The sequence below is a fragment of the Haliotis rufescens genome, unplaced genomic scaffold (genome assembly GCF_023055435.1).
Source record: "Haliotis rufescens isolate VD_foot unplaced genomic scaffold, xgHalRufe1.0.p SCAF_10, whole genome shotgun sequence".
Lineage (NCBI taxonomy): Eukaryota > Metazoa > Mollusca > Gastropoda > Lepetellida > Haliotidae > Haliotis > Haliotis rufescens.
Genome location: NW_025963780.1, coordinates 24,929,406 through 24,952,516, shown reverse-complemented (window position 1 = coordinate 24,952,516; position 23,111 = coordinate 24,929,406). Strand labels below are relative to the sequence as shown.

The 23,111-nt window shown below is 41.3% G+C and overlaps 2 protein-coding genes across 2 annotated transcripts in view; one reads left to right on the top strand and one right to left on the bottom strand.

The window, feature by feature from the left end:
* Nucleotides 1-4,571: 4,571 nt before the first annotated feature.
* Nucleotides 4,572-10,475, top strand: LOC124117110 (tRNA N(3)-methylcytidine methyltransferase METTL6-like). Its single transcript, XM_046478840.2, has 6 exons — nt 4,572-4,721; nt 5,743-6,031; nt 7,352-7,483; nt 8,203-8,373; nt 9,670-9,811; nt 10,185-10,475. Exons 2-6 carry the CDS (start codon nt 5,753-5,755, stop codon nt 10,436-10,438), a joined length of 978 nt encoding a protein of 325 aa, XP_046334796.2. The 5' UTR covers nt 4,572-4,721; nt 5,743-5,752; the 3' UTR covers nt 10,439-10,475.
* A 5,925-nt stretch (nt 10,476-16,400) lies between these two features.
* Nucleotides 16,401-23,111, bottom strand: part of LOC124117103 — a 10,678-nt gene continuing 3,967 nt past the window's right edge. The window contains exons 2-3 of the mRNA XM_046478831.2: nt 17,775-18,040; nt 16,401-16,988 (exon numbers count right to left, since the gene is read on the bottom strand). Coding sequence (XP_046334787.2) covers nt 16,633-16,988; nt 17,775-17,934 — 516 coding nt within the window. The 5' untranslated portion in view covers nt 17,935-18,040 and the 3' untranslated portion in view covers nt 16,401-16,632. The remainder of the gene's footprint in view (nt 16,989-17,774; nt 18,041-23,111) is intronic.

Sequence of the window (23,111 nt, the reverse complement as noted above, 5' to 3'; positions counted from 1 at the left end):
TCAAGGTTTAAATTGGGACGAGAACGTTAAGAGATATTGGCTTACATATGCTAATGACCCTGTGTATTTCGGCATGTATAGTCACGTGCCACAGGTACCACTACGTGGCCACTACGAATGCATTATTTGTTTCTCGGATAATGAATTGTTTGAAATGCATTTCATAAAAGTTGACGAATGACAAAGCAGACAAAAAAATGAGGATAACATCTGCTTCCACGGCAGCAGTAATATAAGAAGTTGTTACGTACAACTGTTTTGCCTACTTTCTCTGATATTTTCCAAATTGGCGATTTGTATGTTTTGTTAAGATTTCGGACACCGAAACTGGTTATTGAGTAGACATTTTGTATAGTAGTCACCGGTGGTAGTGGTGGTTTGTTTTGGTTTGTTTGTTTGTTTGTTTGTTTGTTATTTAATGCCGCACTCAGCAATATTCCAGCTATATGACTTCGGTCTGTAAATAATCGAGTTTGAACCAGACAATCAAGTGATTGACATCATGATGATACGGTGCATGGGATACGATGACAAGCACCAAACACGTCTGACCATCCGATCCCGTTAGTCAGGCTTATGGATAATTTTGTTAGTCTGAATCTTGCATATATCTAAATATGAAAATATTATTTCTAGTTCAGGTGGGTAAATCAGTGGAAGGGATGCTATAATTGTTTGTTTGTTTGTTGTTTAACGCCGCACTCTGATTTGATTTATAAGACATTTAATGTATCGTGTATATATTTACAGCTGTCGATGAACTCCTATTACAGTGAGTTATTGTGATATGTATCAACTAAATATCTTATGTTATAGGGGGTAGATTGGTCTTGGTTTCTTAAAAGATATGTGACAGGCTCAAGTATTTCAAATATGTACATAACGTTTCATTAAGATCAGTTAGTAGTAAAGTTGTCATCCTCTATATCGCCATGGCTCGCATTTCGATACACCTACTACAAGTGTAGGTTCTCCGAAATGTTAGCCCTGAAGACAAAGATGTTGTAAGGTTGCATCAGCTTGTTGCCATTTAATTATTTAGTTAAATACCTTTGATACTTACTTCAAACAACAATAATAATATCATTTTTGTTATATGATATACTTTAGTATGTTATACCTTAAACATTCATTACATAGCTCTGTAACATTAAATAAGCTTTCTCTCACTTTAACCTCCACTAATTGTCTAACTGCATGCTTTTGACCTACATCGTTCTTGCGCGCACCGGCCCAGACAACCGTCTCGCTGATATACCAGGCTGGCCATAGCCTAAAACCTCAATGTTCAGTTTGTATGCATTATAAAAATCCATCACTACTTTACTTATCAAGGAAGGACATATCTCTTACTCGTAAATTTATTGCCGATCTCGAGTTACAGTTTCGATAAGACTTCCGCCCGTATCCCCACTCAAATATATATATATAATGAAAAGGATTGGGCGGCAATGCATAGATATACAACTTTTGGAGGGGGAAACGAACGGAAGTCTTTCGGTATGATGTTGTATATATGGGTGATATTTAGTTATTGGGATCAAAAATAGGATGTACTGTGTGGTGCACTTCTGATTTGATTTATAAGAAATATAATGTATCTTGTATATATTTACAGCTGTCGATGAACTCCCATTTCAGTGAGTTATTGTGATAAATTAACTAAATATCTCATGTTATAGTCTATATGTACAGTAATGACAAGTACATGTGATTGCACTCAGCAATATTCCAGCTTTATGACGACGGTCTTTGTCGGTTCACTGTCCGGTCAGTGTCTGATCTCTGTCGGATCGCATTCGGGAGAATCGGGACAGATTCGGTCGTTTTTCACCATGCGGAAGATACAAATCGGATCAGATTCGGATTAAGAACGATAGAATCGGGACGATGTCGGCTGGAAACGGCTGATTCGGGACGCTTCCTAAACAACATCTGATTGTTTGTGAATTTCCCGCCACGAATCACAGCATCTTGATCAGACTTTTGACAAATTTTAATCGGGAATGGTCCTATCAAGGACGGCAGTAAAAATCCTGAATGTGTAACTGAGCCCTAATGTCGTCCATGTATCGTGATACTGGCACGCGTCAGTCAAGTGAAAATGGTTAGTCACTATAATGCAAGATGGCTGTCAATGTTCCTTTTCAAATGTCCTTTGCTTACCTATCACGTTAGCTACACAAATTTTACTTTTTTTTATGTGTGCATATATATTATTGCTGCCATGTTGAGAATAGTTCATATACTGTGTAATGCCCTTAAATGTTATGGAAAAAGGAGGAAGCAGACATATTTATGTCAAAGTCACTTAATTTTATACATAGATAAAAATGGCTTTAAATTTCTTCGTCAAAACTATACATGTACGTGCACCACGACTGAGGTAGACAATAAATAATGTGTGAATATATTCACATATATATGCTGCCACGTGCAGCAGCGATGATAATTGCTAACACGTCAAGGCTGGGAGCTGTCGTTATAAATCATAAAATAAAATGACGTTATCGCGAGACACGCGGATGGTAAAATAAAAACATTGTATTTTAGTCAAGTCAAGATTAAAAGCATTAAATCCTCATTTTTAATAGTCCTGTTATCTGTGAACTACTACTACTACCGACCCGTGAAGATCCGGTTTAAAATAGTTATTCAGCAACCCATGCTTGCCGTGAAAGGCGATTCTGCTTGTCGTAAAAGGCGACTAACGGGATCGGGTGGTCAGGCTCGATGACTTGGTTGAAGCATGTCATCGTATCCCAATTGCGTGGATCGATGTTCATGATGTCAATCACTGGACTGTCTGGTCCAGACTCGATTATTTACAGATCGTCGTCATATTGCTGAGTGCAATCACATGTACTTGTCATTACTGTACATATAGATTATAACATAAGATATTTAGTCGATATATATCACAATAACTCACATAAACTCACATATAGAGTGGGGATACGGGCGGAAGTCTTATCGAAACTTATCGAAACTGCTACTCAAGATCGGCAATACATTTACGAGTAAGAGATATGTCCATCCTTGATAAGTAAAGTAGTAATGGATTTTAATAATGTATACAATCTGAACATTGAGGTGTTAAGCTATGGCCAGCCTGGTATATCAGCGAGACGGTTGTCTGGGCCGGTGCGCGCAAGAACGATGTAGGTCAAAAGCATGCAGGAAGACAATTAATTGAGGTTAAAGTGAGAGAAAGCTTATTTAATGTTTCTGAGCTATGTAATGAATGTTTAGGGTATAAAATACTAAAGTATATCATATAACAAAAATGATATTATTATTGTTGTTTGAAGTAAGTATCAAAGGTATTTAACCAAATAATTAAATGGCACCAAGCTGATGCAACCTTACAACATCTTTGTCGTCAGGGCTAACATTTCGGCGAACCTACACTTGCAGTAGGTGTATCGAAATGCGAGCCCTGGCGATATAGAGGATGATAACTTTACTACTAACTTACTAACTAATCTTAATGAAACGTTATGTACATATTTTAAATACTTGAGCCTGTCACAAGTCTTTTAAGAAACCAAAACCTATCTACATTAATAGAACAAACAAGTCTATCCAGCTCTATGAAATCAGCTTTATATTTTTAAATATTATTGTTTAGAGGAGAGAAATGCATTGTGTAATCAACGATTTCAAAGACTATATTTATTAGTGAGTGAGTGAGTTTGGTTTTACGCCGCTTTTAGCAATATTCCAGCAATATCACGGCGGGGGACACCAGAAATGGGCTTCACACATTGTACCCATGTTGGGAATCGAACCCGGGTCTTCAGCGTGACGGGCGAACGCTTTAATCACAAGGCTACCCGACCGCCCCCTATATTCATTAGTTACATTTGTGTATGCACATGCATTAAAAATAAGCTTCCCCAAGATGTATTGAATGTGATACATTTCACACTAAATATTACTGCTGTAAGATAAATATACGAATATCAGTGAATGTATTCGTTTTCAATTCAGTCAATGCACACGGCGCTTTCTCGTGTTTAAATGAACACAGCTAAAGTTGCTGTTCTGTTAAAAATAAATTTGATAGGATCATGCCTATTCGTCCACGTTACTACATTGTTGGTATTTTGGTTACCGTTCATAAAGGATCGGTCATTTATTACAGGTGTAGGTTTTTGATGCACCGACGTAATGAAAATAATTACCCTCCCCTAATACTTGTCATATTATTAGATAACCTTCCCCATCTCATTGTACATGTTTTTCATGACCCTTCCTGAAAAGACAAAATGCAGAAGCTTTATATTTTATTAAATTGCCAGTTTATCCATTAACACACCGCACCCCCACCCCTGGTCTGGTTCGGTTTATGCAGTGTTGATGCTCCCGCTTTTAAGATGGGGATACGTCATTAATGTATATCCTCTTGATTTCATTAAACTATATTGCGCAGTCACGCAGTCATGTCTGAAGTAAAACCGTTGCCGCATGAATATTAATACTTACAGTTAAATTAAGGTTGATGCCTATGCTTCGTCCATTTCACTCTTTATTGTTTTATTGCATGTAATTCTTCTATTAAATGACTTGTCACTTGTTAGAGAGTTACCTCCCTTTGTAAATACTGCAGCATGAACGTTGTCCACTATCGTCTGTTAACATTTGTACTGATCAGAGTCTTTATCCATACATTGTGTCTACTTTGATCTTTTCGACAGTTACAAGAGCCCTCACCATTGGTAGGCTTTGAGAAAAACGTTACTTACATTTGGTCCCAAACAAGCTGTTGATCGTTTTCAGCTGATAGATTTGATGTATTCATTTCTGTTGAGGATTTCACAAGTTACTGAAATGTTATTCTTTATTGTTATAAGATATAATAAAAAGGAGCCCAGAGACTTTCTTCATTTTCAGATTTCCTGATACTGCAGTAATCTAGACTTGCCCACTATTATAGACTTGCATGGGCTGTATTGGATATATTTGTTTCAGGGTTTGTTTGAGAGACTAGGTTACCCCCAACTGTATATTTAGCCCTTGCCTAGGAACTTGGATCCCCTTTACGATCATTGGAATTTGGTACTCCTTTCCAATAAAATGCTCCTTTACGATCCTTAGGGTTAGTTGTGAGTAAGGGTATGGGTTAGCTATCTCTTTTATCAAATTAATTTGAGGAAAATCTGTACAATTATAATCAGTTTTTAAGGGTGCATGTGCATGAAGGTAAACATGTGCTGATCACTTAGTAAATGAATACTAACTATTTGTGATAGCGCCCTTGGTCCCATGGTAACGTGTAGGCTAATTAGATTAATCTCTAGCATGGCTAGGCTTCAGACTTGCAATGTGAGTTCACTCCTTCCTGCGACACGCATTGAAATTCCAAAAGGCCGCCTTTAAAGTGCACTACTTCCCCCCTGCTTGCATACTCTCTGTGAGATAACTAAAAGTGCGAGGGGCGGTCGGGTACCTTGTGGTTAAAGCATTCACTTGTCACGCCAAAGACCTGGGTTCGATTCCCAACATGGGTACAATGTGAAGTCCATTGCTGATGTCCCCGCCATGATATTGATGGAATATTGCTAAAATCGGTGTAAAACCATTCTTACTCACTCAAATTGCAAACACTCATTCAAATGTGATGGGACAGGCAAGTGACGTCACATTAAACTCACTCGATGACGTCATGAAGAAGTAATGGTTGACCAGTGACTGATCAGCCAATCAGATAACTGCAGTGTTAACCCTTTATCATTTCAGATAAGGCCGCATGGACAAAGACATGAAAGAAGAAGCTGCTGCCAAACATTGGGATGATTCTCAAAATGGACGTGAGGAAATAATTGGTCACCATGCAAGAACTCTCACACCTGAAGAAACAGCAAAGCTTGATAAGGACAAGACACTCATTTCTGAATATAAGCAAAGGAAGTTTGAACTGGAAGCACAAAAGAATTGGGATTTGTTTTATAAACGGAACACTACCAAATTCTTTAAGGACCGACACTGGACAAAAAGAGAGTTTTCAGAACTAATCAGTGAAAAACAGGTTGGGTTTACAGAAAGAAATTATGATCAAAGTTTTTCTTTGAATCAAATGAGAATTTTGACAATGTTTTCAGTTCTTTTAAATTGGCCTATCTCTATTGCTGAAATATACTGCCTCTTCTTCTTAACCCATCTCTCTGAATCAGACCTGGACATTATTTTAACCTTTCGTTATTTCATTAATAGTCTTGTCATCCTGCTTCAATAAGTTTCATAATCAAGATCATTTCAAGTCACATCAGTTAAGGCCATCTTAAATAGAAGAGCAGTATTTTACATTTGCATGTCATGGTTCATGGAGTATCTCTGAAACAATGAGTGAGTGAGTGAGTATGGTTTTACGCCGCTTTTAGCAATATTCCAGCAATATCACGGCAGTCTGAAACAATGAAGTTCTGAAGCTGAATCTTTATGTATGTGAGCTTATTATATACAATGGTGTTATTAAAAGGACAAGTGACAAGTACTTGTGTAGAAAATACTTTTAGCCATTTACTTTAAGCAGAGGTCAGTAATGCAAAAAACTAGATAACCAGGGAATCATGGTAGTAACATAAAAATACCCCCCAAATCATATATATATATATATATATATATATATATATATATAAGGGATGTGAAATCTCTGCGGAAACGTGCAAAATAAACTAGTCCACGGAAAAAATCATCTTCCACATCTTAGAAATAATAGAAGAGAAATATTTTACATTTGCATGTCATGGTTCATGGAGTATCTCTGAAACAACGAAGTTCTGAAGCTGAATCTTTATGTATGTGAGCTTATTATATACAGTGGTGTTATTAAAAGGAAAGGTAATCTGACAGTGACTGTCTGGTCCAGACTCGATTATTTACAGACCGCCGTCATATAGCTGGAATATTGCTGAGTGCGGCGTTTAACAAAAAAACAACCAACCCATCAGGGGTGTCTCAAAGACCATGCTTACGAACTTCCAATCAAAATTTAACAGATGGATTGGAACAATAACAAACAATGTACAGAGATTTATCCAATACTTCAAGGCAAGTGACAAGGCCAAGGCAAATCGTGATAAAGTGTTATGTTTTCACTAACTGGGAATTTTTAACAAGGGGTACGTTATTATTGAATTGACTGCTTTTATGTAAAGACTACCACTTAAAACCTTGTTTTATTTTTTTGTCCTGTTTTCAAGGAAATGATACCCATTACCCTGGTTGCGCAGCTAAAACCATTTCCCTACATATAATAAATGGAAGATTGTCATTGTGGATATTTTTACCAATGCGTCCTGTATCCATCAGGTTGTAACATGCATCATATGATTTAGGCGTGTTTCAGGATTCCGATGTGAAGACGGTACTGGAAGTTGGTTGTGGTGTCGGCAACTTTATTTTCCCTCTACTGGAGGAGGACAAAAACTTGTACTTTCATGCATGTGATTTCTCCAAGAGAGCTGTGGAATTTGTCAAAGTAAGTTCTGTGATGAAACTCGGTATCCCCAACCCCCAAATCAAGAAAAAAGACAGAAACAGGTATCAGGCAGTTACTATACCACATGGTTGTCATGGTAACTTAGGTTAAATATTATGAGGGGGCACGGGTGGCCCAGTCGTCTTAGGTGCCGCGATTCGCTGTGCAGAGTTGCGTCCCTTGGGCACCCCAGAAACCTATGGTTGTGGGTTCAAATCCTGGTTCGCCCTGATTATGTGTCTAGGTTTGTCAGCACCATACCTGTGCTCGTGGGTTTCACTGAAATGGTAAACGTCTGAGACCTGCATCACTACAGGCTTTCCTCCCACATTAAGCTGACATGCCGTGATATAACTGGAATACTGTTAAAAGCAGCGTTAAACCCAACCCAACTCACTCACTCACTAAATATTATGACTGGGTGAGTGCTAACAATCCAGCAGATATCTTCCTAACCAGAAAACCTTCTCACACCTATGACATTTTGTGTTCTTCAGCTTAGTGTGTGTATTGGGATAGTGCTGTTGTGGCATTGCTTAGTGGCTAAAGCGTTTGCTCATCACACCACAGGTCTGGGTTCGATTCCCACTTTGGTACACCATTTCTGGTGTCATCCTCCGCCGTGTTGCTGGAATACTGCAAAAACTTGCTAAAAAACCCAATTCACTCTCAGTCACTCAGTCGTCTATGTATTTCTAGTGAATATCATCTTGTTGCAGTCTCATCCCCTGTACGATGCTGCCCGCTGCAACGCCTTCCAGTGTGATCTGACAGTTGAAGACCTCCGCGACGACGTGCCCCCAGACACTGTAGATGCTGTGTCCATGATCTTTGTGTTGTCAGCTATACACCCAGATAAGATGCTTGCTGCTCTTCACAATGTCTTTAAGGTAAAATGGAGGCTCTTACACTGATGTCATTTATTAATCTCTGTGTATTGCAGCCACTGTCTATCCTTGATTCTGGTACTGTTTTTAGTTGAAATTATCAATTTACGTAAAAAATGCCTCCGTAATCCGGCACTGAACAATCACTCAGTTGTAAGCCGGAAACAAATCAGGAGGTAAACATACTGTGTTGTCAGTGTAGAGCAAGGTCACCTGTAGATTTAACCGTGCTAAATTGAATTTGGAACTGAACGCACATTCTACCATGATAAATGAAACGCGAAACCTTTGGGTTTAGCAAATACATTGAGTGAAGCAGTATTGGTTGAGTCCAGTGTTTTGAGTGGGCAACAGCCTTTCAACAAAATATGGCACTCAATATGCTCAAGCAGTTTGTTTGCACCGTAATACTCGAACTCACAACAGGCACTGAAAGCATGTAGCACGATAACTTCGTCAGCTAATATGAGGTGGGCACCCCTAAAGAAAACTAAGCAAGCCTTGCAAAGGTTTCGTTCTACCCAGCATGTCACTATTATGACATCATATCGCTCATTGTGACGTAAAAGATATGATGTTACAGTCGTATTTAGAAAAGAGCCAAATGGCAAGCTCTCGGTTGTCCTCAAAAACTGAAATACATTGTCTTTGTAGATTTTTATCATGTTTTCTGATCGAAATGTATTGCCATACATCCTTTGAATATTGTGGTAACCGCAACTTTGCATTTTGTAGCCTATAATTGTACGTATAATTATTTAAATATGCCTACCAACAATGACTGTAACAGAAGTACCATTCTAAAAATATTAGCTTCCACGGTGATGCACCCGTCAAATCGACTGTTTCAATCCCAGGGGTTTTGTGATGATTTGAAAGCTCTGATTTACCTATCAAAATCGAAAATTTTCCAAATTCATGGTAGAATACTCTATCAATTAGGCATAAGCATGTCTACTAAATAAACACACAGAAGCCTGGTATCGATACATATCTAAACATGGATTAGAAATTTATTTCAGTATAAATTGCTGATGAGTGATGCGTGTCACGGTTAGGGTAATCTATATAGTGACGTCATTCTCATCCACGATCAGCATTCTCTGCTTAAACCAGCATTTCTTTCCAGTACCACATGATGCCAGTTAGCATGGTTAGACAGTCCACTGTGTGTGCAATTAGCGGTAGACTCAACATAAAGTGAAATAATTGTAGGTACATGTATCAAACTTATCCTGATAATTTCGCTTACAATTTTATGATATTAATCTGATATGTATTTTATCACCATGGCAACAGGTGATTCGGCCTGGGGGGTGCATCTTGTTCCGAGACTATGGATTGTATGACTATGCAATGCTGAGATTTGCCCCTGGACATAAACTGTCCGACCACTTCTACGTGAGGCAGGATGGAACTCGGGCATATTACTTTTCTATAGGTGAGATATCATTATGACCTCTTCTAACCTGGAATCATCATGGAGGACATATAAACCAACTCTAGACAACTTCAGGACATCTGTGGAGGTTGCTGAGGTTGAATGACATATTTAATGTGATTATGATTAATACAGTAAACTACGGTTATAACGAACTCAAAGGGACCACTAAATTTAGTTTGTTATAACTGTAGTTCATTATAAGCATATATACAGCATAACTACAGGAAATAGTCGGGACAAAAAAGTAAGTTTGTTATATACATAAGTTCGTTATGAGCGTGTTCATTATAAACGTTGTTTACTGTATTCAGTTGCAAACACACGTAGGATAGCCTCCTTGATTCTAAAAATTATTTTGGTTTATTTTCAGAAAATCTTGAGAATGTGATGACTTCCGCTGGTTTTACAGTTAGCAAGAATGAGTATGTCAAGCGAGAGACAGTCAACAAGAAAGAGGGAATATGTGTTCCTCGTATATTTGTTCAGGGGAAGTTTGTGAAACCTTTAGCTGCATCTGCAGATGCTGACAAAGAAGCTACGATCATATCCACAGGCTCCCACGATTCTCCATCACTCGGAGAAGTAACAGACTCATCAGACAGTTCCAGTCAACAAGTCACGTGACATTACTTTTGTACCTCAGAATAAATGTATTTGTCAATGTGATTGTTCTTTGTGTTTGAAACGAGCAGTGTAAATCCTTTCGTCTTGAAGAGATGCAGAGATACGCCCAGCTGGAAATTCCTGCAAAGTTCCTACAGGGGGATGTGATGTCCTACAGAGGGGATGTAAAGACTTGTAGACAGGATGTAAACTCCCCAAGAGAGGATGTAAAGTGTCATGTAGCCTTGGTGTTTCCAAATAGACCTCAAAACCATAAGTAAATTGGAAACAAGACCACTACTCGCACTCTTGTTGCTCTCTTATACAGACAGAAAGGCATCTACAAACTGTCCCATCAAAATACCCCTGGAACGATCAAACCTGCCATGGTCATTTACCAAGCTCCTTCCCAGCTACAATTAGAGTTATCTGCCCTTGTTGTGTACAGGGACACCTTCTTTACACTCTCGGTAACATCCCTGTCACAAAGCTCCCCACAACGATAGTCCGGTCGCGGAGCTCTCTATACTTACCGAGAGTAAGAAATCTATGATTGTGGGTTCGAATCCTGGTTCGCCCTGATTATGTTTCTAGGTTTGTCAGCACCATACCCGTGTTCGTGGGTTTCACGGAAGTGGTAAACGTCTGAGACCTGCATCACTTCGGGCTTTCCTCCCACATAAAGCTGACACGCCATGATATAACTGGAATACTGAGAGTGAGTGAGTTTGGGTTTAACGCCGCTTTTAACAGTATTCCAGTTATAACGCGGCGTGTCAGCTTAATGTTGGAGGAAAGCCCGAAATGATGCAGGTTTTGGACGTTTACCACTTCGGTGAAACCTAGAAACAATCGGGGCGAACCGTACAGAAAAAGGCCTTAACGCCAAGAGAGTACGATGCTCCTCCCTATGTCACCGTAAAGAGAGTGAGTGAGTGAGTAATGAGTGAATGAGTATGGTTTTTCGACGTCTTTAGCAGTACTCCAGCAATGTCAAGGCGGGGACACCGGACAATGGTCTTCACACATTGTATACATGTGGGGAATCGAACCCGGGTCTTCGGCGTGACCGTCGAACGCTTTAACCACTAGTCTATCCCACCGCCTCCGTGTTCTGGGATGCCGATGTGCCATCATGATGAGTATCTTCCAAACAATAAAGGGATCATATTTTGCTGCACTTCTGTGGCAATTACGGGATGAAATTAAGACTGCGAGACATGGGAAGCTGAGCCTTGAAAGGTGTGCTATATATTCAACCAGGACAATGCGCCTGTGCACAAATCAGTGATTGCCATGCAGACAATCCACGAGTGTGGTTTAAAACTCCCTCAGCACCCGCCTTACTCTCCCTGTCTGGCTCTGTCGGACTCCCAAACATGATGAACGCTCGAGCCGGAACCCATTTTGACTCGAACGATGACCTCATACCCGTCGTGGAGAATGTTTTGGACAGCCAAGAGAAACGCTTCTACGAAACTGGGATAAAATCCCTCCAACATTGTTGGCAAAAGTGTACATACATTTAAGTGTAACATCAATGCAAAGAATGTAATCGAAATTAGTTCTTCGTTATTAAATGCATTTCTTGCATCAATGGGTAGTTAACTTTCAGGAACTGAATTTTGTTTAAATGCTTCCAATAACATATACTGAATACAAAATCCTGAATATTTTCGGGTTTTCTGAGTTTTGGCGCAGTGTTGATTCCTCGTGTCATGGTTTTCCTGTTGTTGTTTTTTATCTGCTTATACAAGCGCTCATCATAAACTGGTTTCACTCTCGCGAATAGCTTAGTTGGACAGCAGCCCAGTTAACGCTCTTCGTTAAGAAATACCCTCATCTGTGAGCCAGTAGATGACGTCCGCGTTATTGTGACGTCATAATGACATCACGTCACAGACACCGTCTTTCCAAAACTCAGTTAGCAACAAGTTTGCCGTCAGTCGTGTATGGTGTCTCGCTGCGAATGCTGTCGCAGACGCCGACGATGCCTGGCGAGTACGTCTACGCTGTGTTCAGGATGCACTGTCCCCCGGACAACGCGCGTGTTCGGGAGGGTATCGGGGGAATTTGCTTCTCCCATGTCTGCATCTTGGGTTCTATCCCACAGCTGGGAAGCTGGGATCTCGAACACAGCGTGAATGCCGTGCCTTCGGAAAACTTCTCCAAATGGGAGGCACGGGTTTTGATACCTGTTGGGTCAACCTTTGAATGGAACTGGATCACTACAAACCACAAGAAGAACAAGGTCCTTCTCTGGGATCCATGCAGAAGGAGCACAGCCGTCGGCAACATAGGAGGAACCATTCATACAGCGTGGGGTCGTCCCGCTCAGGCCTTCCGGTCCGACACATGTGACGTCACATTGTCCGTAGACTACCACTGTCATGCTGGTCAACGCTTGGTCATCTCTGGTGCGGCACCCTCCCTGGGGAGCTGGGACCCACGAAAGGGCGTTATAGCTCGCGAGGAGTTCCCCCCAGGGTCGGGCAGATGGACGGCCAACCTCATCCTGGAGAAGGTCCACCGATACGAATGGAAATGGGTTGTCACTAACGCCCGGTCGGGAAGGGTGAGTCAATATTGAGATGACAAATTGTAATCGGTTTATCTGAGCCTGGTTGCGCAAAGCGACATGAGCGCTACGACCGTCGTTTGCTTATATGTTTAAGTATGGGAGTTACGATCAAACTAGGACCGCCTCCGTGGTCTAGTGGTAGAGCGTCCGCCCGGAGAGCGGAAGGTCCGGGGTTTGATCCCCGACCGCGTCGAACCAAAAGACGTTAAAAGATGGTACTTGTTGTTACCCTGTCTGGCGCTCGGCATTAAGGGGATAAAACAAGGACTGGTCGGCTCGGAGTCAGTATACTGTGTCTGAGTAGGGTATTCATGTTAAACTGCGGCATGGTATCTCAGTGAGCTAGCACTATAAATCGGCATCAGTCCGGACTAGTACAAGCAGCCACACAAACACACACACGTACATGCACGTCGCTCTGTAAGTGCAATAATCTTGGACGCGACGTTAAACCCCATTTCACCTCACCTCACCTACGATCAAACTAAGCGCTACGATAGCTTTGTGCAACGGGCACCTTTGCCAAACAAAGTTACAAATACACACGTTACACATTTCAAGCAATCACACGTTTAACTATGATTGATTACTTCATTTGTAGAGGAAAATAGGCTCTGTGCCAATTTCAAATAATTATTACAGAACAGAAAATTTCAAATTAGGATAGTATGAATGTTCCGGAAGTGACGATTTAATATTAAAGATCCTTCAGTGACGAATAAGTGTAAAGTATTAATAGAATATCACCGATTATTCTCTGAAATGCATCAAAGCAAGTCGATAAACGCATCAATACTCGGAGGAAGCGTTATCTACTGTGAGATGTGTGTTTTGTTAATAACGTCACCCGAATCGGGGCGAACCGGGGTTCGAACCCACAATAAGAGGTTTCTGGCGTGCCCAAGGGACGCAACTCTGCACAGCGAATCGCGGCGCCTTAGACGACTGGGCTACCCGTGCCCCCTGAGACGGATGAAGGAGAGGCAGGTATGGTATGACCTGTTTCCGTATCCAAATATTCCCTCCCCTTTTATAATCAACATGGGGTATGGACGCTACTGTCATGTATGGCGTCACAATTCGCAGTACTAATTTGCGATTAAAAAAAGCCAGCACATAAATCGGCACTTAATTTGCATTCATTAGCCCCAAATCAGTCAATGAATTGTTATTTTTATTGAACTGGCTTAGTTATGATTTTACTACCAGCAGAGGTATGCCCATACGTCACCACTCGCCCCTTTCCGTAACCTGCAAGAAGACTCGTCCCCCTATCGATGAATGATATCAAAATGCGCGTATGATTTCAAGTTCTTCGTCAAAGAATCCCTCACAAATAATTTAAATTTTGATTTTATATATGTCTTGCATCTAAAAATATACACAAGACAAAGTTAATTGTGTTCTTTCATACTGTATAATTCCGCATGTTCCGATGTGCTTTAAATTGCATCTGAAATATATATAATATAAGGAGAAATATATGTGACCCATTATGTAACAAGTTGACAATTGTTTTATGTATGCCCGTTTGCGCTAAGACGAAACCCGGTCGCAAAAATGGCCACGAGAGAGGCACGAGTCGCTATTCGGCTTGTCCCGGAATAACACGAGTTGGTCACGAATGAGGTATGCCATATCTGCCTTCATGATGTCCCATCGAATACGTATTTCGTCGAGTCCACATGGGACTACGGAGTAACTTGATGTTAGAGAGGTGAAACTACATCCTGCCCCAAGTGTGTGTAGTAAATAGAGGAACACGTGTAGTGATATTTTATTTCAGTAAGGGGTATTCAGTATATATATACTTTCAATGAATCATACAGCAACCCATGCTTGTCGTAAGAGGCGACTAACGGGATCGGGTGTCAGGCTCGCTGACTTGGTTGATGCTTGTCATCGTATCCCATTTGCGTAGATCAATGCTCATGATGTCAATCGCTAGATTGTCTGGTCCAGACACGATTATTTACAGATTTGCGTCATATAGCTGGAATATTGCGGAGTGCGGCTGCTTTCTTTGACTGCTACCTTTCAAAGAGGACGCAGTCTGTGTCATCTGTTAAGGTTTTATGACAGAAAATTGGACGCGGTTCTGGAAGGGAAAATAGCGTGCCCAGGAAACCCTTTGCGCTTAATTTTAACAGGAATCCTACTCCAACGTTCACTTTCGATGTAGCGAGGATAACTATAAAGGTTTCTTCTCTAAAATATTTCACAATCTCATTTAACTCAGATCTTAGTTCTCGCTACTGCTAAACAAAGATCTGAGGACATCCCATTACGGGTCACGTCAGAACAACCTTTCATCCGACCAATCAAAGCCTCGCTTACCAGATGATGAAAGTGACAGTCGGAATGTGTTTTCTATTCATGCAAACTGGAAAACATTAACACGGTGTATTCCGAACGACAGTTACGGCCCGTACGACTGATTCCGTCAAAATTATCGTCTATCTCTCGTTTCCGTGGGATAAACATTTGAACGGAGGAGGCGTTGCACAGTACAGGGGAATCACCGCCATACAATCGCAACCATTTATTAGACATTCCGGAATGTTTGTTTGTTCAGTTTTCAAAATTTTAATCGAGAACTGTGTCAACATATTTTTCAAGCGTAATCTGAAGTGGAAGTCGCCAGGTTGAAACGAGTGCCGTAAAGCTCGAGAAAGCTGCTTTCAAAGGTCGCAAATGGTCGTTCTGACGTGACCCCTAATGGGATGTCCTCAGATCTTTGTTTAGAACTAAGGTCTGATTTTAATGAGATTGAAATATTTCGTGATATGTTGTCATTCGTATTTTATGTAATACTATTGAAATAACTGTAAATCCTCGGTTATCCAGCATATTATTTAAATTCCTATCCTGGATCAAGTCACTACCATTGCTTCGTTTGAATGGCACGGCGCTAGTTAAAACCGTCCAATTAAATTACTCTCATGAACATGAACAATTCTGTGCTTAGTAAGACATTGGAACGATTGAGGCTGTGACGTAATTTCCGGTACAAAGCTATGGTGTCCAATGGCACATTTCGGCCCAGTGGTGACTTTGCATAACACCACTGCTACAGGCTAATTTGCATATCACGTGACCGGACTTGTTTGTAAACAAACGCGCTTTTTCAGAAATCCGAATAGAACGGACTAATGCAAGTATTTGGAGGCGCTTTACATATTGTTTTGAATGATTATATAGACACTGCTACTACAACTGCGACAGTGAGTTGCATGCCAGTACATATGTACATATCAAAGTGACCGTATCGCAATCTCTCCGTAGGGCTTCGATGACAGCACGTTGAGCCGTGCAACCAATGTAAACATAGGATAACAACGCAAATGGAAATAGTTTTTCACGATTTAGGATATTTTATCAATGAAAGTTAACCATTCTGTGACATCTGTTTATCTAGATATGTAGACTTGTCAAAAATGAAACAGATGAAAAATATATGCAATATCTTGAATGGACCGTGTAAGATGTTACGAATCGTCACATGGCGCTGTCCTGTGGCAGAGGTACTATGCTGGTCGCATGGAACTCTGGGTAGGAGCTAGGTCCAATGGGTCGAATTATATACCATGATAGTATGGCGATATCATACACAGAAACCGCGCTTACTATGAAATCAGATCTGAAACGGAACCATTGTTTCCAGAATGTTCCTCGTAATTAACCCCGATCTGATTTCCACAGGCACTGCGATGGGAGAATGGCAACAACCGCTACCTCTATGTCGACCATGGAGACGATGGACTTCACCTCGAGGCCCCCTGGGAGGCTTCGTGTTTCCGGCACTCACAGGACTTCCGCTTTTTACCGGAAGTAGCGAAGGATGACCTGCATATCCTGTCAGCTGTAGAGAATGCTCGTGCCACGGACGAGAATCAGGGTCGTCTGATGTTGGAACTGCACGACCCACGGAGACGTGTCTCTGGAGAGAAGAGGAAAGACGGAACCAGGTCAGGCTCCAAGAACCGGAGGCTGAAGAAAACAATGGGTAAGGTAACTTATTTCAGTTGTGAGTATTAGTGGTTGAAAAAAATACCAATGAAGATAAACCTAGGAATATAAGGCCAATCTGGGTTTGGAACCCATGATCATAGGCCAAAGGGAGGGCACTCTGCACAGCGAATAGCGGATCTTTGACGAAACGGCGACACGTTTCCCTTCTGGGTCTAGGCGTGTAGTAAATTTCATCTAGCAGACGGCGGAGTTCTCAAAGAATCCACCTTGCTATAACTGCTGGCCCGGGAAGATCCGGGTTAGAATAGATCTTCAGCAACCTATGCTTGCCGTAAAAGGCGACTATGCTTGTAAAAGGCGACTAAGGGGATCGGGTGGTCAGGCTCGTTAACTTGGTTAAACCATGTCATCGATCCCAATTGCATGGATCGATGCTCATGTTGTCAATCGCTGGGTTGTCTGGTCCAGACTCGATTACTTACAGACCGCCATCATATATAGCTGGAATATTGCTGAGTGCGGCGTTAAGCAACAAGAAAAAATAAATGCTGTTTCTGCTCTGCAGTCTGGTATCCACTGTTTGCCTAGGTCTGGGCATTGGAATTAAATAATTGTGTAAAACATAATCCATTGTCTGTGTAATTAGCCTTATCAATCACTGCTTACTTGATTATGAAACTTTAACTAGTAGATCAGGAAACTGTTATCTGAGCTCCGTGAATCCCATTTGCCCGGAGGGACAGTTAGCCCAGCCGAGTCCCCCTTTAACTGTTAAAACCTGAATAAAATAAGTACAATAATTACATCTCCTTTTGACAGCCAACTCCAAGAAGACCAAGTCTTCCCAAGACATTACCATGACAACCGGTGTTATGGACACAGTCAAGAAGGGGTACTCCTTTTTCGGCTGGATAACCGGGGTCGTCTCGTCCTTCCTGGACCTTCTGGAGTAACGAGGTGTCATGGCGGCCAGGCAGACCAGAACATCCGGGTCACGAGCTGGCCATCATGTTCACGAGGATTACGAGGGTAACCATGATTGGTGATAATGATTTTAGAATCCGAACTGGCTGAAACATAATGGGTTAAATTGAATTATGATGATTGATTCTGATCTGTATGATATATATATATACCAGACGTTGTATTCATGTTGATTCCAGTTACTGTAGCATTGGATAAGGAGTAGGATGTGTGATGTAAACTTATACACTAATTATGCATGAACTATAAAAATGGCTGGAATGTAAAATAATTATAATGTATTTACATGTATGTACTTCAAAATAATTTTAACTATTTAACGTATTTTATCTGTATATACTGATGGATAAAAATAAGGGAACACATATAACAGAATCCAATATACACCTCGGCTATTATCATCTCTTTCTTTATACCTCAGTCAGCACTATTCAAACTTATATCACGGCGGATAGCGGATAGTTTATAGAGGGTAGATCATAGAGCGTAGAGGGTCGAACCTGGGCCAGGATTTGATAGCATGAGTGACCACCTGGTTATGATGACACACTATCAGCAAGGTCAGACATTGTGGCCACCCGATCCTCTTGTCAGCTTGCACCAGATACATTTTCTAGCCGAGGACATTATATGGTAGAAGATTGTTTAGCAATACCACAACTGCCATCTCTAGAGACACAGCAGCCCATGTTGCGATACTACGTGTTCTCTTATTTTTCTCCGTCAGTATAGTAACGGTGGCTTCAGTATCAGCTGCCCCTCCATCACACACGCCTTCCTCCTCTGCGTTGGTTTAAGACAATCAAAACTCTTTAGTTATTTAATGGTATATTCCAGGATGCCGTTGTACAAAGCGATCTTGGGTCTAAGGTGTTCGTAACTCCCATACCTTAACATAGACTTACGATATTCGTAGCGCTAAGGACGTTCTGTACAACGGCACCCTGATGTTTCCAAGTTTTTTTTAACTGTGTCAGTTTTCATCCCCCGCCGGGCCAGAATGGCCGAAGGGGGATTATGTCGTGGCGCAGTCCATCCGTCTGTCCGCCTCACAGAGGGTACTAAGCTTGTGAAATCAACTCCTCCTACAGTTTTTAGCGAATATCCCTGACTCTCTACACACAAGATGTCGACATGTTGATGATACGCATATCGCAGTCCCGTTTCATTTCGACTAATTTTGACAGAGTTACTGCCACTGTTTTACGGAGCTTCATTTGCCTAATTGTGAGAGAGGTACAAAGCTTGTGAAATCAACTCCTCCTTCAGCTTTTAGAGAATATCCCTGACACTCTACACACAAGATGTCGAAATATTGATGATACGCATATCGCAGTCCCGTTTCATTTCGACTCATTTTGACAGAGTTACTGCCCCTGTTTTACGGAGCGACATTTGCCTAATTGTGAGAGAGGTACTAAGCTTGTGAAATCAACTCCTCCTCCAGCTTTTAGAGAATATCCCTGACACTCTACACACAAGATGTCGACATGTTGATGATACGCATATCGCAGTCCCGTTTCATTTCGACTAATTTTGACAGAGTTACTGCCCCTGTTTTACGGAGCTTCATTTGCCTAATTGTGAGAGAGGGTACTTAGCTTGTGAAATCAACTTCTCCTACAGTTTCCAGAGAATATCCCTGACACTCTACACACAAGATGTCGACATGTTGATGATACGCATATCGTAGTCCCGTTTCATTTCGACTCATTTTGACAGAGTTACTGCCCCTGTTTTACGGAGCTTCATTTGCCTAATTGTGAGGGAGGTACTTAGCTTGTGAAATCAACTCCTCCTACAGTTTCCAGAGAATATCCCTGACACTCTACACACAAGATGTCGACATGTTGACGATACGCATATCGCAGTCCCGTTTCATTTCGACTAATTTTGACAGAGTTACTGCCACTGTTTTACGGAGCTTCATTTGCCTAATTGTGAGGGAGGTACTAAGCTTGTGAAATCAACTCCTCCTTCAGCTTTTAGAGAATATCCCTGACACTCTACACACAAGATGTCGACATGTTGATGATACGCATATCGCAGTTCCGTTTTATTTCGACAAATTTTGACAGAGTTACTGCCCCTGTTTTACGGAGCGACATTTGCCTAATTGTGAGAGAGGTACTAAGCTTGTGAAATCAACTCCTCCTACAGTTTCCAGAGAATATCCCTGACACTCTACACACAAGATGTCGACATGTTGATGATATGCATATCGCAGTCCCGTTTCATTTCGACTAATTTTGACAGAGTTACTGCCCCTGTTTTACGGAGCTTCATTTGCCTAATTGTGAGAGAGGTACTAAGCTTGTGAAATCAACTCCTCCTCCAGCTTTTAGAGAATATCCCTGACACTCTACACACAAGAAGTCGACATGTTGATGATACGCATATCGTAGTCCCGTTTCATTTCGACAAATTTTGACAGAGTTACTGCCCCTGTTTTACGGAGCTTCATGAAAACTACTCCTCCTCCAGTTTCCAGAGAATATCACAATATCTAACTATAACTATAACTATAGTTAGTTTCCTTGTATAAGACTTTTGTGGGTGAGCTACATCCTTATGGCATTAGCATTCAGACTGGATTACTCCCAACAAAATGTTCTGCACAATTTGTTTCAAATGCAGTGCCATCTACTGTTGTTATTTCATAAAATTCAAGGAAAATATAAACTCGTTAAAACATTTCGTGCGGGGGATGTTGTGCTCTCAGAGCACTCTTGTTATGTTTACTCCAATTATGTATGTGCACATTCTTTCCGCCACGTACTGAAGTGGCCACAACATAGAATAAGGTTTAATTTTTAAAAACTTATTCGCTCTCTCAAACTACACTTAAATCTAAACTTATTCTGAATGACTAATACTCGTTACTAAACTTACTAACTCAACTAGCTTAACATACATTCCTATAGCCCACTTCTACTTTTACTACTATCCTACGACTAACAATTCTACTACTACAACAACTACTACTACTACTACTGTGATATTACTACTGATTCTCTGCGTTCATCCCACGTTACGCACTGCCAATGAGGTACTTCTCTCCTTGCGAAGTATCGGAGACACTGATCTTATGTGGTATCGGAGGTACTTCTCTCCTCACGAAGTATCGGAGACACTGATCTAACGTGGCATCGGAGGTACCTCTCTCCTCACGAAGTATCGGAGATCACTGATCTTACGTGGTAGCGGAGATACTTCACTTCTTACGAAGTATCGGAGACTCTGATCTTACGTGGCATCGGAGGTACTTCTCTCCTTACGAAGTATCAGAGACACTGATCTTACGTGGCATCGGAGGTACTTCTCTCCTTACGAAGTATCGGAGACACTGATCTTACGTGGTAGCGGAGGTACTTCTCTCCTTACGAAGTATCGGAGACACTGATCTTACGTGGTAGCGGAGATACTTCACTTCTTACAAAGTATCGGAGACTCTGATCTTACGTGGTATCGGAGGTACCTCTCTCCTTACGAAGTATCGGAGACACTGATCTTACGTGGTAGCGGAGGTACTTCTCTCCTTACGAAGTATCGGAGACTCTGATCTTACGTGGTAGCGGAGATACTTCACTTCTTACAAAGTATCGGAGACTCTGATCTTACGTGGTAGCGGAGGTACTTCTCTCCTTACGAAGTATCAGAGACACTGATTTGCTTACGTATGTACTTCTCTCCTTACGTAGTATCGGAGACACTGATTTGCTTACGTGGTATCGGATGTACTTCTCTCCATACGTAGTATCGGAGACACTGATTTGCTTACGTGGCATCGGAGGTACCTCTCTCCTTGCAAAGTATCGGAGATCACTGATCTTACGTGGTATCGGAGGTACTTCACTTCTTACGAAGTATCAGAGACACTGATCTTATGTGGTATCGGAGGTACTTCACTTCTTACGAAGTATCAGAGACACTGATCTTACGTGGTAGCAGAGGTACTTCTCTTCTTACGATATATCGGTGACACTGATCTTACGTGGTATCTGAAGTACTTCTCTCCTTACGAAGTATCGGAGACACTGATTTGCTTACGTTGTATCGGATGTACTTCTCTCCATACGAAGTATCGGAGACACTGATTTGCTACGTGGTATCGGATGTACTTCTCTCCTTACGTAGTATCGGAGACACTGATTTGCTTACGTGGTATCAGATGTACTTCTCTCCATACGTAGTATCGGAGACACTGATTTGCTTACGTGGTATCGGAGGTACTTCTCTCCTTACGAAGTATCGGAGATCACTGATCTTACGTGGTAGCGGAGGTACATCTCTCCTTACGGAGTATCGGTGACACTGATCTTACATGGTATCGGAGGTACTTCTCTCCTTACGAAGTATCGGAGATCACTGATCTTACGTGGTATCGGAGGTACTTATCTCCTTACGAAGTATCGGAGACACTATATTGCTTACGTGGTATCGGAGGTACTTCTCCCCTTATGTAGTATCGTAAACAATGATTTGCTTACATGGTATCGGAGCTACTTCTCTCCCTACGAAGTATCGGGAACACTGATCTTAGGTGGTGTCGGAGATACTAAAGTCTTCTCTCCTTACGTAATATCGGAGACACTGATTTGCTTACGTGGTATCGGACGTACCTCTCTTCTTACGAAGTATCGGAGATCACTGATCTTACATGGTATCGGAGGTACTTATCTCCTAACGAAGTATCGGAGATCTCTGATCTTACGTGGTATCGGAGGTACGCCTCTCCTTACGAAGTATCGGAGACACTGATCTCCTTTCGAATTATAGGAGACACTTCTCTCCTTACGTAGTATCGGAGGTAACTCTCTCCTCCTTAATTCAATATAAGGATGACCGGCCAGTCCCGGGACACTACAATATAATATAAGCAACAATAGTTACACCAGCTACGTGTCACTACATTACAAAAGAATTCCGTGCCCTTTTGTTGTACACACACACACTACTAGCGGCAATGCATACATCAATGCCTCTGTACTCCCGATTTACGTGGAGCCACTCCATAATTCCTCTATCTAAATTACTAGCATCTAATTAATATAACCAAAATTATTTGTGATCTTGCCACTTTCTGATTATTTCACGGAATGAAATTACGTCTGGAATGTTAATTTTTCAAATGATGTATGTACTATTATCATATGA

Excerpts from the sequence above, each read along its gene's own strand:
- LOC124117110 (XM_046478840.2), top strand. The coding sequence starts at position 5,753 with ATGGACAAAGACATGAAAGAAGAAGCTGCTGCCAAACATTGGGATGAT. Across the intron at positions 6,032-7,351 it reads AACTAATCAGTGAAAAACAG|GATTCCGATGTGAAGACGGT; the intron begins GTTGGGTTTACA and ends GGCGTGTTTCAG. Across the intron at positions 8,374-9,669 it reads CTCTTCACAATGTCTTTAAG|GTGATTCGGCCTGGGGGGTG; the intron begins GTAAAATGGAGG and ends CCATGGCAACAG.